At 33.0% G+C, this 20,526-nt stretch overlaps 1 protein-coding gene across 5 annotated transcripts in view; it reads left to right on the top strand.

The window, feature by feature from the left end:
- LOC143248431 (UDP-N-acetylglucosamine transporter-like) overlaps positions 1–20,526 on the top strand; it is a 38,421-nt gene that overhangs the window by 10,573 nt on the left and 7,322 nt on the right. For 4 of the 5 annotated variants that reach the window (XM_076496785.1, XM_076496783.1, XM_076496786.1 and 1 more), the window contains 5 exons: positions 326–480; positions 2,085–2,207; positions 7,322–7,493; positions 10,521–10,639; positions 17,770–17,903. In XM_076496785.1, coding sequence (XP_076352900.1) covers positions 326–480; positions 2,085–2,207; positions 7,322–7,493; positions 10,521–10,639; positions 17,770–17,903 — 703 coding nt within the window. The remainder of the gene's footprint in view (positions 1–325; positions 481–2,084; positions 2,208–7,321; positions 7,494–10,520; positions 10,640–17,769; positions 17,904–20,526) is intronic. The other variant, XM_076496784.1, reaches the window with a different exon arrangement.

Below are 20,526 nucleotides of genomic sequence, written 5' to 3'. Positions count from 1 at the left end.
TTATCCACAATCCAAACTGTTTAATATAGTTTATAATGACACACATTTGTTTGAAGATTGAGGTATGTTATCCACAATCCAAACTGTTTAATATAGTTTATAATGACACACATTTGTTTGAAGATTGAGGTATGTTATCCACAATCCAAACTGTTTAATATAGTTTATAATGACACACATTTGTTTGAAGATTGAGGTATGTACAATGTAAACAGGTTTCAATGATGCTATCAAACTGAATTCTTTTTATTTTTTAATGTTATTTTTTCTTCAATTTGGCTTTTGTACTAATGTACTGAATGTGTGTTTATTTTCATCTATTCAGGCTGGTCAGCAAACCAGCTACTAAAGCTGCTTCACTTGGAAGTCTGGAGTAAACCTTATGACACTTGTAAAGTACTTGTGCCGGCTGCATTATACACAGTTCAGAATAATCTTTTATTTCTTGCTTTATCTAAACTGGATGCTGCTACTTACCAGGTTTGTAACAGCTACACTGTGTGTATATATATTGGTTCATAACCAGTTATCCTGCAGTAGATTTTATTATAGAAGTTACGTTTTGTATAAGACAGATTTTTTAAAAATATTTTCAAATATTGTACATTTTCACTCCAGTTTCACTCACTTCTTGTCACAAAATAAAGATAACCTATCAGTCGTGTACTTACAAACCATCTACACTGTTCTTTTTTTTAAGGATCCTGCGTGGTCAGGAGGTTAGGGCACTTGATTTGCAATCTGAAGGCCATGACTTCAAATTATCATCCCACTAAACATGCTCAGCACTTCAGGTGTGGGATGTTATAATGTGATGGTCAGTCCCACTATTCATGGCCAGGTTGATAAGGCACTCAACTTGTAATCTGAGGGTCTAGGGTTCGAATCCCCATAACACAAAACATGCTCACCCTTTCAGTTGTAGGGGCATTATAAAGTGATGGTCAATCCCACTATTTGTTGGTAAAAGAGTAGCCCAAAGGTTGGCAGTGGATAGTGATGACTAGCTGCTTTCCCTCTAGTCTTACACTGCAAAATTAAAGATGGCTGGTGCAGATAGCCCTCATGTAGCTTTGTGCAAAATTCAAAACAAACAAACTAAACCCACTATTCATTAGTAAAAAAGTATCCCAAGAGTTGGCGGTGGGTGGTGATGATGAACAGTCTGTCTTCTAATCTTTCACTGCTAAATTAGGGATGGCTACCAGAGATAGCCCTTGTATAGCTTTGCACGAAATTCAAACCAGATTTTTTTTTAAAGAAGTAATGGCATTTACTTAAAATATTCAAACGATATTTGATGTTAATGATATAAATGTCAGATTATTCCAAATGAGAATAGTAAACAAAATTTTTAAATTAGTTGTTTTGAAAACCTTGTGTATGAGAGTGAAAATGACAGGGATTTACTAAAAGAGTGATTTATATGGAGAATAAAGAGAGTTATATGTTTGTGTTACAGGTGACATATCAGTTCTAGACTTTATGAAGACTTCATTTATCTTTGTGTTACAGGTGACATATCAGTTCTAGACTTCATGAAGACTTTTTATTTATGTTTGTGTTACAGGTGACATATCAGTTCTAGACTTCATGAAGACTTTTTTATTTATGTTTGTGTTACAGGTGTCATATCAGTTCTAGACTTCATGAAGACTTTTTTATTTATGTTTGTGTTACAGGTGACATATCAGTTCTAGACTTCATGAAGACTTTTTTTCATTTATGTTTGTGTTACAGGTGACATATCAGTTCTAGACTTCATGAAGACTTTTTTTTATTTATGTTTGTGATACAGGTGACATATCAGTTCTAGACTTCATGAAGACTTTTTTCATTTATGTTTGTGATACAGGTGACATATCAGTTCTAGACTTCATGAAGACTTTTTTCATTTATGTTTGTGTTACAGGTGACATATCAGTTCTAGACTTCATGAATACTTTTTTCATTTATGTTTGTGTTACAGGTGACATATCAGTTCTAGACTTCATGAAGACTTTTTTTTATTTATGTTTGTGTTACAGGTGACATATAAGTTCTAGACTTCATGAAGACTTTTTTCATTTATGTTTGTGTTACAGGTGACATATCAGTTGAAGATTTTGACAACTGCCCTATTTTCTGTAACCATGTTACATAAACACTTGGAAGTACAACAGTGGTTCTCTCTAGTGCTTTTAATGGCTGGAGTTACACTTGTTCAGGTAAAATTGAATATATGCTTCTCTGTTAAGTTCAGTTTGTTTGTTTTTTATCTAACATCTGTTGTGTATCCCTTGTTAAATATATTTACTTTCTCTTTTGTGACATATTTTTAAGGTACATTATCAAGGCAATATCTTGACTAAGTACAGGGTGTTCAGAAAGTCACTGTGCAGTTTTGAAAGCAGCAATAACAGCATTCATTCAGTCTATTTCAAGCCAGCAACTGATAGTGGTGTTCAGAAACAAAATAAGAAGGATCCAAGTCTGTATTGATGTCAACGGGGGTCACTTTCAACATTGTTTGTAATTGCCATTCATATTTATCTCCTGTATTCTATATTTAAACATGTCTGTTAATAAATATACAAGTGCACAGTGACTTTCTGAACACCCTGTACAAGATTCATTAAGTTAAATGAAGACTTTAAAATTTAAACTTAAGTGATGCATCATTTTTATATTCAAAATAAATGTCATGGGATCCTGTCTTCTGGATTTGTCTTGTCAAGATCCAAAACTCCCCATGTGTTCATCATGTATTTTCTTCATCATCTAGCTGTTTTTTCTTCAATGGCATTTTGACTTTCTTCTAGTCATTCTTCCAGTCAATCCACTGTCTGTGAAAATGGCATTTCAACTTTCTTTAAGTAGCCTTTCTGTGAGTATTGGAAATAATAAATGTTCGGATTAGGAAAATGTTAACTTTAGAAACTGAAAGATTTCTGATATTTAATATTATGAATTCTGTCAAACTTCTTTTTTCAAGATCTGTTGGTCAGCTATGACCCCCCCATCCCTCTGAACCAGATATGTCTGCTGCTTTATTATGAATTTATTGTTATAACACAACATAGAAAAAAGAACTTATTATATGCTGAAAGAAATTGTTTGACGTAAATTGATCTAGACAAAGATTAATGTCTGTAAAAATGAAGTTTATGTAACCTGGCTTGATGGGTCAAGTGATACGACACTGATAAATATTTGTCAGTTTATAACTGGATGTGGTGGCTGCTGCAGTCAACAAAGTAGTGTCAAAGAAATAGTTAATGTTTAAACTAATTGTGTGTGTCTATCTATATACATAATGAAACTTCCTGTTTAACAAAAAAAAAATTAAATTTTTAAATGGGAGTACAGTTAATGCTTTCTTTTTTAAACTTTATCTCAGAGCAACATTTGTAAATACTGACTATTACTTACCTCTCTATAGAACAGGTAGCTAATCCTTGCACTGCTCTGACCATAACTAACCTCTTTACAGAACAGATAGCTTATCCTTGAACTGCTCTGACCATAACTTACCTCTCCCTCTCTACAGAACAGATAGCTAATCCTTGCACTGCTCTGACCATAACTAACCTCTTTACAGAACAGATAGCTTATCCTTGAACTGCTCTGACCATAACTTACCTCTCTACAGAACAGATAGCTAATCCTTGCACTGCTCTGACCATTACTAACCTCTTACAGAACAGAGAGCTAATCCTTGCACTGCTCTGACCATTACTAACCTCTCTACAGAACAGATAGCTAATCCTTGCACTGCTCTTTAAATTTTTTGTGCATATGCAAAGACTTGGAACAAAATTCCATCTATACATGTAATGATGCGCACTGCACGAGTCAATGACATAATCAACATTAGACTATAGCCTTCCACCAATAGGAAGGCAACACATCCTTCTTGCACTATACTTTTATAAAGCATTTTGTGTACACCCAAAATGTATTCTTTTCTTCAATATTGTAGTGCCCAATTGTGTGTTTTTATTGTGAATTATGACTCTAGACTTCAGATCCTTTCTCTGTAGTTGGAATTTTTCATCTTTTTTTCAGCTCCAATGCCATTATTCTGTTCTTTTCCTATTTTGACCATCTCTTACCCTTAACTTGCTTGTTTTCATCCTTTTCTTCTTCTCTCTACCCTTTACTTCTGAGACTCTGCATCAAAACCACAACAGCTTCTTTATACTGCAACAGTTGCCCAGTTACTTGATTTTTTTTTTTCCTAGGATTTCCATCACTCGGATACAGAAGTGTTTGGGAGTTCTAATCCTGTGACCCTTTCCATGTGTCCAATATTCCATCAGACCAGCTATCACAGGGCTCAGAAATCAGTTGTTTTTCTAACTAATCCTTGGCTTGGTCATGTGGGAGTTTGGTTCTTGGTTCTTTCACTTCGCCCACCTTTAGACTATGCCCTGCATGCTTTCACACCGAGGGTGCATTTATTATGTTTGCATTTCAACCTTGTTATGACATCTCCTAACCCAATCTTTGGAGGCATCATGTGCTATAGCCTTTTTTTCTCCTTCTAGACTCTGCTTGGTTGGTTGGCTGGTTGTACTTCTCAGCTTGATTGCAATCTCAGTATTTTATTCATTGAAGAGTCTTTATAATTTTGTTTTCCTGGGTTTAATATTTCTGAGATATGGAACTTCTGGTTTTCAAAGCTCTCATGACATCACTTCTTCCTCCATGTGATGATCTGTCTCTTTCAGGAATCCCAGCCTCTACAGTCACTTCGTCTTCTGGACGTCTCCATATGCATCCTCTTTAGTGGTTTCTGGTAGCTCAGGACTTCTCCCACTTTGACAGTTCTCTTATTGATGCATTTGTTGACTCACTAAACTTACCCTTTTTTGGTGACTAGTCTCAGGTCTTGTGGCTTTTGTGAATAGTACCTTTGGGTCAGATTGGTCCATATACATATTCATTTCTATGACTTCTTCCATGTTGCTGTCTTGAATCCACCCTATCTTTTGAGGGGTTTTTATTTTCCCTTTTGGACTAACTAAATTGTCATTTCTACTACTACTTCTGTTGGCAGTCCTGAAACTCGGGTCTTGGATGATTCATACCATCATATTCTTGTAAGTGTACCATATAACTATTTTTTAAGTGCTGCCAACCCCCTGAGATATGCAGGTAGGTTCAGCAGCCTTCACATTCCTCCCGTATTTGCGACACTAACATCCCTCAGGAGGTTCAATTAATCCTCTCACCATGAACACCTGTTTCTGTGCATGTTACAAGGTTATGTTCAAAATGTAATTAAACTACTTTTTCATGGTATACCAATGAATATAACATAAAACACAGCTAATGTTTCATATTTTTAAGAGTATATTTTAAGTTTTAAATTCTTTCTTTTATAAGATAATATAAAAAAAATGTAGAATTTCACCTGGTGTGAGAATTGTGAAATTTGCTCTGTAGGCACCCCTCCTCTTTTATATACCATCTTTCTAAGAAATACAAAACTTAAACAACTCATTATAATGTTATCACTCAGACAAAGCATAATTTTCATACCCTTTAAGTATGCTTGGTTATAGAGCCATGAAATAGACAATCTGACCCCTTTTACCATACCTACCTGTCACATCTTGTTTTTTGGAAATTACTAATGGTTCTTTCTGACATTCAATACTATATTATTTATAACTAATAGAAAGACAAGGTTTTAATATATCAAATGACTTATTATATTACATTGTTTTCTGTAGAGAGGATTGTCAATTTCACTGTCAGTTTAAGCTATATTCCCATGAAAAATATATTGGCAAGCTTAAATGAAGTTTTAACAGCTCTTGTCATGCAGTTAGGAAGCCAGAAAAATTTTGATAGTTATGGGATATTGTTTGCTTTTTGTTCATTATTTTTATTTATCTTGTGGTACATTATTTAATCAAATAAAACATTATTTACTGTAGTAATACCATCAATAAAAAAAATTAAGGTTAAGTGTCAAAGACAGCAAAAAAGGTAAGTACTTTGTTTTTTTGTGTATTATTTATTTATTATTATAAAAGTAACTAAAATGTAAAAATAGGAAAATTTCATGCTGCTAACTTAAATAATAATAATATAAAAGTTTTTCACAAGATATGCTTGTAACTAGCTTGTATGTAATGCAGTTTGATAGCATGACTTAAATTACATCTTTGCCAAGTGACTTACAACTTATAATGGTGCAAAATGTAATTAGACAATAGTAGAACAATAAAACAATAACATTTAATTATAAATGAATGTCATTGTAATATCAGTATATATGAGTATTACAATTTAAGTCATTCTATAAAAAAAGTAATTCAGATTTTGTTTTGGTAGTTACAAGATTGGTCAAATTTACCAACCTTTCATAAAGTTAGGATAGAGAAAATAACAAAAAAACAAAGTATGTTGAAAAAACATTTGAAATTTATTTAGATCTTATAGATTAGACAAATAAATTTGAAAAATTGCTGAGTGCAAAGCAATTTTCAAGTTGAGATTTAAAAGAGTATTCTTTGTCTCAAATATTTCTCAAATTTATTTTTATAATCTATAAGATCTAAATAAATTTCAAATGTTTTTTTCAGTAGACTATATTTTTGTTCTTTACTATACCCTAACTTTGTAAAAGGTTGGTAAATTTGACCAATCTCGTAACCACCAAAACAAAATCTAGATTACTCCTTTTAATACCCTATATATATTAAAATCTAAAGTATCAAAACCACAAGGACTACAGAACAAGTGTTATATGACTGACATTGTAGCAAGAGAGTTAACAGAACCTTTCTGCATTCTTTTCTACCACTTCTCTTGAGTTAAGAGTATTATTTTCCTTGAGATGGATGTCATCTCTCACCGAGCAATGTTCTTAGTCTCTCCCTCCCCACAGTGGAGACACATTTCAAGAGTTTTTTTTTGTTTTTTTTTGTACTATTTGTTCAGAAACAAGCTTTTGTTTTTAATTAATTTCTCAATACTGGTCCTTCCACTATCTAATTAATGTGAGATTCCAGCAGTTCTGTGAAGAGCCGAGAAACATGTTCTGCAGTTCACGTTTTCTTTAACTAAAAATGTATTTTGTATAAATACTTAGACAACCATCTACCATACCTCCCTGCTTCCATTGTGTCTGTCTCTTTTGGTATATACATTGAGGAGTATTGAGCATGAGGATTCCTTTACCCCCCTACAGTGGAGTTATTAGAGTGCTATGTATAATATGATCTATACTTGTGGACATACTTGTCCATGTTTATGTTTTATTGATTACATGAAGTATTCATTTCTGTTTAAATCTCTCATTTTACAAAGACAATTTTTTGTCTAGTGGCCAGAAGAAGCCAGCAGCTCAACAAACGTAGACCATGACATGACGTCCCAATTTATTGGACTTTTAGCAGTTTTGGCTGCATGTCTTTCCAGTGGTTTTAGTGGAGTTTATTTTGAAAAACTTGTTAAAGAAACGCCTCAATCCCTCTGGATCAGAAACTTTCAATTAGGTAAGCCTAACTTGGATGTAAATTAGGTAAGCCTAACTTGGATGTAAATCTCAACATTTCAGTATATAACTGCACTAATTTATAGTTGATAATTAGAACTTAAGTTGTTTTACCACATTTGGATTTCTGTATAATTGTTAGCTAAACTGAAATATTCTGCAAAACCAAAAAAAAAAACTACAGTTAATTAATACTGTTTTTTATACATAGTTTTGTAGTGTCACTATTTCTTTATGCTTGGAAATGCTTGTCTGTTATACATATTACTTGTATCCATCTTGGAATGCTTGAATTTGTTAAATCATTAGGTGGTTCTTTGAAAAACTGTACATATATATATTTAGTTTTTTTCAGGTTTCATCTGGCCTTATTAGCAAAAACAAAATAACTTGGTTCGAACTTTTATTTTTTTATAATTCTAAAAAAAAAACCAGTATAGTGGAAAGTTAAATCATATTTTTACTTATAACATTTGAAGTTCCAGTGATTTTTAGTGTAAAACTGATTGCAGAGTTTATGTATTGAATCTTATTGTATGATTTTTATGGTTTTTTTTGAAATTGCACATCACTAAGTGTAAAAAGAAACAAAATAAATTTGAAGGAATTGTTTATTTACTATGTAGAAAAACACAGCATATTAGTAGAATTAACCCTCTCTGCATGGGTATCCTCCTTTACGGGGCATATGTCACAAAAGTTTAGTGATTTTCATTCAAAATTTAATTTTATACCAATTACTATAGCATAAAATAATAGTTATAAACCCATATTTTAATAGTGTATAAATATTAAATTATTAACTTTATGAGGCAGTGTTTAAGAAAATCTTGAATTTTCCCTAGTGTTAGAAATGTGAAATGTTTTTCTCTCTAAGTCTTGGCATACCCTTTTATCTAATGTATTCATCTCTCCTTCAATAAGTGTGAAACTTAAGTTACTCATAATAATAAAAATAATAATGTTGTCACTGAGGCAAAGCATAATTTTCATAGCCCTTAATCTTACTCAGTTACAGAGTTATCAAATAGAATATCAGACCCCTCTTGCCACACCTGCTTTTCACTTTGTTTTTCAGCATTTGTTTAATACTGTATTATTTATAATCAACAAAAAGCCAAGATATTTATCTGCTAAATAATGTACTGTGTTATGTTTTCTGTACCAAGAATTGTCAGTTTCACTTTCAGTATGAACTTCATTTCCACAGGAAACACATCAGTTTAGATGAATTTGTGGCAGCTCTTGTCTCCAAATTACAATACCATGAAAATTGTAATAGTTATAAGACATTATTTGCTTTTTATATATTATTATTGCATGTTCTTTGGTGGATTATTTAATTAAATAAAAATTAATTAGTGCATTACTACCATTATTATAATAATTAGGGTTAAATGTCATTGATGGTGAATAACAGAAACAAGACCAGGGTAAGTGCTTTATTTTAGGTTAGTTAAGGCTAGATTAGGTAAAATAAATAATAATATAATAAAAAAAAAATCCACAAGGCACACACACAACTCAGAGTAGCTCACAAGTAATGCAATTCAACAGTATAATGACATAAGTAGGAGGCATTATACAAGGTTCAGAGGGCTAGAACTTTTACTTCATCGACATTTCCCTAAAATATCGTTTTAATGTTATCATAATATCTTGTTTGGAATGCATGACATTTGGATGTTAGTGATATTTATGGGGAATTTACTTTCATCAGTCCAAACTTTATATGTTTTTTTATCTTAATTTAAACCCAAAGATATGAGAGCCTGCATCTTTGATTACTGATACCTGACTTTCAGTACATTTTCTTCTACATGTTCCTTTCTGTCATCAGTGGACAGTGTTGTCAGCAGATCATAGAATGTCTCTGAGGGTTTTTTCAAGATGAAGCATTCAGCTCATAGCTCTGTTTTCACTTGACCAATCTGAGATCTAATTACAGTTTTGGATTCAGGAAAGCAAGCCTTTTTAATTGATTTATTTGACTGGATCCAATGCCCTGTACGTTAACTTTACAATAATTAATTACAGCACATTTATAAGTAACCCTGATCATAAGTGATTCATATATGTATAAATAAAAATAAAACAGTTTTGTCAAATAGTATTTCACAATGTTTTACCATATCTCCCTCTTGCATATCATTTGTTTAATGAAAATAATGGTATGTATTAGTAAAAAAAAAGGCAAACCACAAGCGAACATTAAATACCAGCTAGTGGACTACACTGGTATCTCTCTGAGACTGAGCTCCAGTATAGAGGCAGAGGGTTTATTTTCTTTTTTAATGTTTTTCAAAGGTTCTTTTTTATACTTCCAGAATGTTTATGTAATCCTAGTGAAATGTTCGTAAACCACTGATCCAGGACACACGTGAATAGTTCGTTAATTAACAAGTGTTGAATTCAAGTTTGATTAAAATAAATCTGTTGTTGGAACTAAAGTTCTATATTGATGAGAATGTATAAAACATATTGATACACTTGTAAGTAAATACACTGTTACTCTTATAACATTAGTTGTATCATTCTTCTATATCTACTGATCAAAACGTTTCCAGATCTGTTACTTCCATTAACATTTCAATCTTGAGACTCTAACCAGAAATCAGAAGTGTTCTTGAAATTATGAGGAGATACAGAGAGATACTTGTTTGATTTTAATACTTTGTGGTGTTAAACTGCAAAAAGGTTTTTGTGTTACATCTTAATTGAAAGAGCAAATACATCAGAATGCCTACCGTGACATTGGTACATGTATTTAGTGTGTCAGAACCAACATCAGATCAATTTTCATTATGCTACTTAAATTACATATTGTACATGTAAAACATTCAACATTAAAGTTATATATAAATGTGAAGATATTGAATGTAGTTAAAATGAACTATTATAAATATCTCATAGTGACTGGTTAGAAGATACAATGTTTTTATTTTGTCTTCCAGGCTTTAGTGGTTGTTTATATGTAAGAGAGGTTTTTTGTCAGATCTGATCCAAAGATTCAGTGTATTTTTTATAGCTATTTTCTCTTGTCTTCTTGGAGTAGCAGCAGTATTTGTAAGTGATCTGAAACCTCTTGTTGAAGGAGGGTTTTTCCAAGGTTACAATTATATCACTTGGATGGTTGTACTTCTTCAGGTGAGGCTAGTTAAATTGAAGTTATGTTAAACGAGAGAAAAAATAGATTCTATATTAGTTTATTATTAGCTTCTCAATTTAAATATTATGATAGAATGTGTTGTTACAAAGCTAAAAGTAAGTAATAATTAAAGTTAATTTTGACCAAAGAACAGAGCTGAGTGTAATTTGGGTGATTAGTGGACTTGCTAATTGATTAATCTCACATGAGACTAATTCTCCTAGTTTCACATGTTTTGGATTTTTTCTAAACAATTTAGAAATCACTCTTTGTTTTACATGATTGACATCTTCTGATTGAACAGTTAGCTATTCATTAATCCTAAACTGTTGTATATAAAAATCTATTGTACACAATGTAGTACAAAACCTGTAATAATTAAAACTATTCCTGGGTTTCTCCCTACAGATTTGCACAAGACTATTCTACTAACACTGAATTAACTAATTATTTTCCATGGTGACAAAAAACCCATTACAGAACACAGTTATTTTTCTCAACCACGTTAACTCTATATGCCCCAATATTAAGTTCACTTGTAAATAGGACAAAAACTAACCTAATAGCATTTTTCAACCTCAAGATCACAAGAACTGATAAACAGAAATCCATATAAAAATCACCCATACTGAACTATACATTCCCTGGGAGTCAGCACATGAAACAAAAGAAAAACTCAACATATTAAGAAAGGAAATAAACACAGCGATAAAACCATGCTTCCCAGATAAAATTGACAAAATAAAACAACACTTCGTCAACATCAACAAATTTCCTCCAAAAGCCGTGGAAAAAATATATGCACACCTAGATCAACAACAGTTGTGCTTGGTTATTTCTTGCATTATGAATTCTAATTCTAACCTTCTGAGGTTATATCTTCTACCAGCACATTTCCTCAAGCTTCATTCAGGTGGCAGTCCTTGTTACTCAAGCTTCATTCAGGTGGCAGTTCTTGTTACTCAAGCTTCATTCAGGTGGCAGTCCTTGTTACTCAAGCTTCATTCAGGTGGCAGTCCTTGTTACTCAAGCTTCATTCAGGTGGCAGTCCTTGTTACTCAAGCTTCATTCACGTGGCAGTCCTTGTTACTCAAGCTTCATTCACGTGGCAGTCCTTGTTACTCAAGCTTCATTCACGTGGCAGTCCTTGTTACTCAAGCTTCATTCAGGTGGCAGTCCTTGTTACTCAAGCTTCATTCAGGTGGCAGTCCTTGTTACTCAAGCTTCATTCAGGTGGCTGTCCTTGTTACTCAAGCTTCATTCAGGTGGCAGTCCTTGTTACTCAAGCTTCATTCACGTGGCAGTCCTTGTTACTCAAGCTTCATTCAGGTGGCAGTCCTTGACTGGGGAATTATCATTTTCAGTTCATCAGGAGTTTGATTTTTCAATGAGCTGATTTTTTTTGGACCTTGACTCAAATTTGGGTCATCGCACATTTTGAAATATGGTCTGCTGAATTTGGAAATATAAGACATTATACTCGTATGGTTTTTTGAATATTTTACTGTTAATATTATTAACTGTAGTTATTTGGGTTCAATAACATAAGTTTGGTTAGATTGCTGAATACTCAGTCAAGTTCAGGGTCAGAGTTCAATTCTTCATTCTATAATATTTGGTTAGGCTTAACATGTTTGTTATTTAAGGATTATCTGGTATATTGTAAATTATGTAATCTGTACTGTGTACATCACATCTTGTACACGTTGTCAATACACAATTTTGCAATTTAATGTCTGTTTCGTTTTTGTTAATATTCATCTGTTATACTTCTTTATACTAGCACTGTTTGTGTGGACTCCTGCAGCTGGTGTCCACCCTTCATTCTCCAGTGTTGCTTGTCTTCTTATCGAACCTGTTTAGGATGACCTAGTTTTTGTTGGTTTTCTCCAACTAATTATGGCTTGCCTTCCCAGTCCTCTATTGGCTAATCTGTAAGGTCTGCATCAGCCTTTTTTATTTTTTGATGTGTTTCATGGTATAATTTTCTCCTTTTTCTCCAGACATGTTTCAGTGTTTTTGTCTCTATTTTAGGAGAGAGTATTTCCATGATTTACCGTACACAACGTTTGGTTCATTTTGGTTTGACTTACCATCAGACAGGTTTCTACTTAGAATCTCTGTTGTCTAATTTTCCAGTTTCATCTTACCCTATCAAATCTCCTACAGGAAATATCTGCATTACACCTCTATTCTTGGACATTCCACCTATATCTAGTGGATTTTCCTGGAATACATCCTTTAGTTTTTCCCTCAACATGTAACTTTGTTTTTTGGATATTCTGGTATGGGACACTGTCCTGTACCATTTGCTCACCATCCACTTCAAATAGCGACTTACAGTTGGATTGTTTTCTCTACTGGACAGTTCACTTTTTGTGGGTGTGTCTGCTATTCTATATTATACTTTTTTCTTGCTTTTTGTTTAATTCCAAGACATTGATATTCAATGTCCAGCATTTTCCAATTCTTTACGGCCCGGGATGGCCAGGTGGGTTAAGACGTTCGACTCATAATCTGAGGGACGCAGGTTTGAATCCCTGTCGCACCAAACGTGCTTGCACTTTCAGTCGTGCGGTGCTATAATGTGACGGTCAATCCCACTATTCATTGGTAAAAGAGTAGTTCAAGAGTTGGCGGTAGGTGGTGATGACTAGCTGCCTTCCCTCTAGTCTTACACTGCTAGATTAGGGACAGCTAGCACAGATAGCCCTTGTGTAGCTTTGAGTGCAGTTCTTTCCATTCATCACTTGATGCTGTTCTGGATCAATCAGTTCTTGGTTCTTCCTTATTTTGATCACAATCATCTGGGAAGTTTCTGTATGATTGAAAATGTCCGTACTCTGTGTTCTTATTTTTCAGGATACTATTCTTGGTTTTTCACATGTGATTCAGTACCAGTTCATGTCTTGCCCTTCAGACTTGTTTGGATCCATATGTATTTTGTCAGATAGTCTATATTGTACTCACACCACTGCTCGAATGTCTGGCTTCACAGGTAGCTCCTTTGGAATGAGGTTAGTCATGACATCTGCTTGGATGGTTGGATAAGTTTTTCCTGTCACCTATCTAACAATCCTACCTATTTGGGAATGTCTTTTTTTATTATTCACCTACCTCTGTTAGGACCATCCATTTTCTTATTTAAATGCATTACATAGAGCTTTTTACTTCACTACAGTTCACTATTTTACTGCTAGTGAGGTTCTAATGCATTGGGGGTATATGGCTTCCAAGGAAGCACTTCTTCCTTTGGGTCTGGCATATTTGTAGTAGATGCTGCATAACCCATGGTCTCTTGCTAAGGTTCCTTTGAATTTTCTTTTCTTTTCCCTCCATCTCTTTTCATCTACATGTATTGACAGTTAAACAGATCCCTCATGTCATATCTATATGTATTGACAGTTGAACGTATCCCTCATTTCGTTTCTATATGTATTGACAGTTGAACGTATCCCTCGTGTCGTATCTATATGTGTTGACAGTTGAACGTATCCCTCATGTCGTATCTATATGTATTGACAGTTGAACGTATCCCTCATGTCATATGTATATGTATTGACAGTTGAACATATTCCTCCTCATATGTATATGTATTGACAGTTGAATGTATCCCTCATGTCATATCTATATGTATTGACAGTTGAATGTATCCCTCATGTCATATCTATATGTATTGACAGTTGAACATATTCCTCATGTCATATCTATATGTATTGACAGTTGAACATATTCCTCATGTCATATCTATATGTATTGACAGTTGAACGTATCCCTCATGTCATATGTATATGTATTGACAGTTGAACATATTCCTCCTCATATGTATATGTATTGACAGTTGAATGTATCCCTCATGTCATATCTATATGTATTGACAGTTGAATGTATCCCTCATGTCATATCTATATGTATTGACAGTTGAACATATTCCTCATGTCATATCTATATGTATTGACAGTTGAACGTATCCCTCATGTCATAAGGTTTACCTTTTCCTCTCCCTCTTCCATATTTGTTTTTCTTCACTGATGGTTATCTCCAAAGTTGGGGGTATGTGAGTTGATCAGGAGGACATAGGTCAATGGTCTATGGACAAAAAGTCTTACCATGTTAACACCCTAGAAGTTCCTGCAGTCCAATGAGCTTTAGCTCACTTTCATTCTGACTATTTAACAGTGGTGACTTGTATCACTTGCTGTGGGTGCACTTGTTGTTCCTGTTGTGATAGACAGTGGGTCTCCATTTTTGAACCCTCACACAAAATGTATTTCCTGGCATATTGTGTTCCAGGTACTTTTGTCTTTGTTACAGATAACCTTTCTCAACAAGGAGTGGCCTCTTAATCCTAAACACTTTCAATGGCCCTACTTCCTGTGGGGTACTCCCACCCATTCTGTCCAGCTATCAATACATTGATACAACATTAGATCCAGTTTATAACTTGGGTTTTGTTTTTTCTTCTCTTGGTGATTTTGATCATCCATGCCATCTTGTGTCAGGTCATTTTGATTTATCCTTCCTGACTGGTACAAACATGGTTTTCTCAGCTGTTTCAGTTCAAAGCATTCTTTTAGTTCTGGATTAATTTCACTAACCTACAGTTTTGATTTATCCTTCCTGACTAGTACAGACATGGTTTTCTCAGCTGTTTCAGTTCAAAGCATTCTTTTAGTTCTGGATTAATTTCACTAACCTACAGTTTTGAGACTCGTGTAGAATATTCTTACCACCATTTTCTTTTCTCTCCATTTCCCATATTTTAGTTCCCTTGCACCACATTTCTGTTCACGAATTTAACTTTCTCTCTTACCTATTGGATTCAACTTGTGGTTTGATTGGCCTTTTCTTCCTTTTCTCCATAATCAATTTCTGGTGTCTTCACTCTGAATTTCAACCCTGTTGTCCATTGTTGATACTTCATCTTTGGAGCACTATGACTACACCTTGTATGCCCATCTCCAGTTATTTGTTTTGAATAGCTATTTATTCTTTGATGAGATACTGTCTTCCACCTGTTGCCATCCTTCTCTCTTCTGTGAAACTGACTGGTTAAGTTTTCTTTCTTTTGTTAATATGCATTATTTTACAGAGGTCTGTCCAATGTTTTGACTAGAATCTCACTTTGTGGTGAGAGGTGAGATGAAGACATTATGATCATTTTTCCTGTTTCTGCATCAGTGTTGGTTCTCAGAATTGTAGTTGACTTATTGACGATGTGCTGCTTGTCGTACTGTAAGTTGAGTTCTCTACACAGTTGACTTGCTGTGCACGGTCTGTCATGCTCTAACCACTCTACACTCTGGAGCACATCCCTTATTTTACTGAAATTCCTTTAATCAGGGAGATTGAAATTATAATATATTGTGGTTAGGATCACTGTCCAACCATTTTTTTCTCCAGTTGTGTTGTGCTCCTCATAATTTTCTGCCTGGGTCTGTCATACCTTTTCCAAATCTGGTACAGATGTGGTGCAGTCTCCCAAATATAATTAGAGGATGTCCTCTGGACACTTTTGAAGGATGCTTCTAATTTCTCCCTCGTACTGGTCCCTCCACCTGTTCACATGTGAACAGGAAGAAAGCAATCAAATATCATTTCTGAACCTCAAAATTACAAGAACCGACACACAATTCAAAACAGAAATCAACTGAAAAATCACCCATACTGTATTATACATTCCTTGGGACTCAGCACAAGAAACAAAACAAAAACTCAACATATTAAGAAACCAAATAAGCACAGCCATAAAACTATGCTCACCAGATAAAATTAATAATGAATTAGACAAAATAAAACAATACTTCATCAACATCAATAAGTTTTCTCCACAAACCGTAGAAAACATTATACGCACACATCTAGACAAAAAGCAGAATCAACTAACAAAAGTAAATATATCTCACGAATCATAAAATCACGAAACCATATACTGCTGCATACCATATATTCCCAACATCAGCAGACAAATAACCAACATTTGGCAAAAACTAGTAACAAAACACAACATTCCAGTAAACACCAAATTTATTCAAAAACCAGGCACAAAACTGAGGTCTACACTATGTAAAAACTACACTGAAAAACACCACACCAACATTATTTATAAAATACAATGTGATAACTGCCACGACTTCTATATTGGAAAAATAAGTAGAAAAATGGAAACCAGATTCAAAGAACATAAAAAGTCACTACACGTTTTCGAACATTGCAAGTCAAATAAACACAACATAACCATAGAAAACACCCAAATACTAAATAAAGAAACAAACATAAACAAAAGCAAAATTAAAGAAGACTTACTTATACAACAACTTAAACCCAAAATAAACCAATATAAAGGAATGCCTTTATGCCTATATTAATATAATAAAATAAATAAAATTATATATTCAAACATCTAATACCGCCCTCTACATTCTGACACTCAGTTACATAACCCCTTCCAAACATGTGGTCAGCTTCTGGTCAGTTACCTCTTTCTTTCTTTGTGAACCTGACGATGACCGAAGAAGGTCGAAACGTTGTTCGCTCTTCTACGTAAAATATTTTCTCAACCCAAACGAGTTGTTTTTGCATATAAATTTGTCTACATCACTGAGATAGTGTATGCACATGTTCAGTACAGATAAACTATGTATTATTATAATAGATAGTGTATGTACATGTTCAGTACAGATAAACTATGTATTATTATAATAGATAGTGTATGCACATGTTCAGTACAGATAAACTATGTATTATTATAATAGATAGTGTATGTACATGTTCAGTACAGATAAACTATGTATTATTATAATAGATAGTGTATGTACATGTTCAGTACAGATAAACTATGTATTATTATAATAGATAGTGTATGTACATGTTCAGTACAGATGTATTATTATAATACATAGTGTATGCACATGTTCAGTACAGATGTATTATTATAATACATAGTGTATGTATTACTTTACTGTAAAACTACTGAAATTGATGTTACTTATATTTGATTTCTAAGATGAAACCATATCATGTTGGGAGCAGTTGATAAAGATTACAGATGTATATTTCTTTTAAACCTCTTGTAGATATCTGTATTTTGAAAACTGGAAGAGAGGTCACATTGTTATTTTTCTTTTAGGCATTTGGTGGTTTAGTGATATCTGCTGCCGTCAAATATGCTGACAACATTTTAAAGGGATTTGCAACATCGTTATCAATTGTACTGTCGACCATTTTTTCATATTTTGTTTTGGGAGATTTCAGTCCAAACAGGTAAGAATTGGTTTCCTTCTAAAATGATTATGTAAGTGTTGGTATGAACAATATCTCACTGAAGTTATGTTGAGCTACTGAATGTATACAGTTGCAGTATTCAAGGTGAAACTAATTTTTCTTACATAACAAGACAACTTGTTCTCCAGAATAACTGGAGAATATTTATTGCAGAGTAATTCTGAATTTCATGAAATGAAAATAGTGACTGGACAAGTTGTGAAACACAATAAACAGCCTTTATTTAAAACACAGTACAGTGTGTATGTAATTGTTTTGAATGATGGACATTCCATTTTACTATATTTGAGCTGTTTTCTCTCTAAATTTATATCTCACACCAGACTGACTAATCTTAATGTGCTATTTAAGTGACTGGTCATTCAGACTGGTCATTAGACATCTTGATAACATCAGAAATACTGAATATCACTTGTGCTACTTAAGCGACTGGTCATTTCCCTTCAAACATGGAAAGGGTTGTAATCTTGAGGCATCACGTGACCTACCATCAGAGGGCATTGATCTCTGCAGTCATGTACAATGTAGATCATTACAGCCATACTTTGTGTGGGTAGATCAGGTTTTACCCCAAGAGGATAACAAAAAACAGTGACAACTATAACAAAAGCAACTTTTGGAGTTTTTTGTTTGGCCACATGTGAAAATATTCTACACCTGAAAATTTTCAAGACAATAATATGTATAAAAAACCAACAAAATATGAGATACATGTTAATGTTTGTATACCACCACACAGATTCTAAATTATTTCTTGCTTTCTGTTTTTTGAAATGAAAAGATCACAGTTCAGAGTTGTGAATAAATTCACGTTAAAGTTAATGAAGTGTATTACTGTTGTTTAGTCAAGGTGAAAAATGGTTAGGTTTCATTTCTGTAATTCTGATTAGAGTGGGAAACCTCACATTAATATGAAACCTGGATTTTACATATTGCTACCACTATTAAATTAACATAGAATTGAAATAATACATAATAAATTTATCCCAAAATAATAGTACATGTAATTGTGGAGCAATGCATCTGAAATTGTTGATTTGCAAGATTAGATCTGTAACTAAACCATTTGTATGGGCAGTTCAAGTTGCATACTTCATATTTTTATCATAAGATCTTGATAGCTTTGTTGAAAATAAATCCTTGTGAAAAGAAAATTGAAAGACGTTCTGCACCAGTAGAAATGTCTCAGTGAAACGAAATACAATTCTACCAACTGTCTAAACTAACATTGGATGAAACCTAGTGATCTCTGGATTACTTTTCACTGTAATTTTATTACACTGTTGCTCATAGTTAATCAATTGTAGGTCTGATGATGCTGAAATTATGGGTTAAATACCTGTAGTGGGCACAGCTGATAACCCATTGTGTAGCTTTATGCTTCACAGCAAACAAAGGAAAAATTATGTTTGAGAAGTGTAATGATTTTACCCTTGAAGTAGATTAACAGTTTTCAGTAATCCAACAGCAAAAGTAAATCCTAGTAATCCTAAATCAAAATCAGATCCTATTAACATTAAATAACCCTACAAAAAAAGTAGATCATGTTAAAGTAATCCTACAAAAAGATTTCATTGAGGTTAAGTAATCCTACAAAAATAGTAGATCCTATTAAGATTAAGTAATCCTACAAAAAAGTAGATCCTATTAAGATTAAATAATCCTACAAAAAAAAGTATATCCTGTCAAAGTTAAGTAATCCTACAAAAAAGTAGATCCTATTAAGATTAAGTAATCCTAAAATAAAGTATATCCTGTCAAAGTTAAGTAATCCTACAAAAATATTAGATCCTATTAAGATTAAGTAATCCTACAAAAAAGTAGATCCTATTAAGATTAAGTAATCCTACAAAAAAAGTAGATCCTATTAAGATTAAGTAATCCTACAAAAAAAGTAGATCCTATTAAGATTAAGTAATCCTACAAAAAAAGTAGATCCTATTAAGATTAAGTAAGCCTACAAAAATAGTAGTTCCTATTAAGATTAAGTAATCCTACAAAAAAAAGTAGATCCTATTAATATTAAGTAATCCTACAAAAAAAGTATATTCTATCAAAGTTAAGTAATCCTACAAAAATAGTAGATCCTATTAAGATTAAGTAATCCTACAAAAAAGTAGATCCTATTAAGATTAAGTAATCCTACAAAAACAAGTATATTCTATCAAAGTTAAGTAATCCTACAAAAATAGTAGATCCTATTAAGATTAAGTAATCCTACAAAAAAGTATATCTTATCAAAGTTTAGTAATCCTACAAAAATAGTAGATCCTATTAAGATTAAGTAATCCTACAAAAAAGTATATTCTATCAAAGTTAAGTAATCCTACAAAAATAGTAGATCCTATTAATATTAAGTAATCCTACAAAAAAGTATATTCTATCAAAGTTAAGTAATCCTACAAAAATAGTAGATCCTATTAAGATTAAGTAATCCTACAAAAAAGTTATCCTATCAAAGTTAAGTAATCCTACAAAAATAGATCCTATTAAGATTAAGTAATCCTACAAAAAAGTATATTCTATCAAAGTTAAGTAATCCTACAAAAATAGTAGATCCTATTAAGATTAAGTAATCCTCCAAATAAAGTATATCCTATCA

The sequence above is a fragment of the Tachypleus tridentatus genome, chromosome 4 (assembly GCF_004210375.1).
Source record: "Tachypleus tridentatus isolate NWPU-2018 chromosome 4, ASM421037v1, whole genome shotgun sequence".
NCBI lineage: Eukaryota > Metazoa > Arthropoda > Merostomata > Xiphosura > Limulidae > Tachypleus > Tachypleus tridentatus.
The sequence above is the reverse complement of the archived record's forward strand: the minus strand, read 5'-3'. Positions and strand labels throughout refer to the sequence as shown.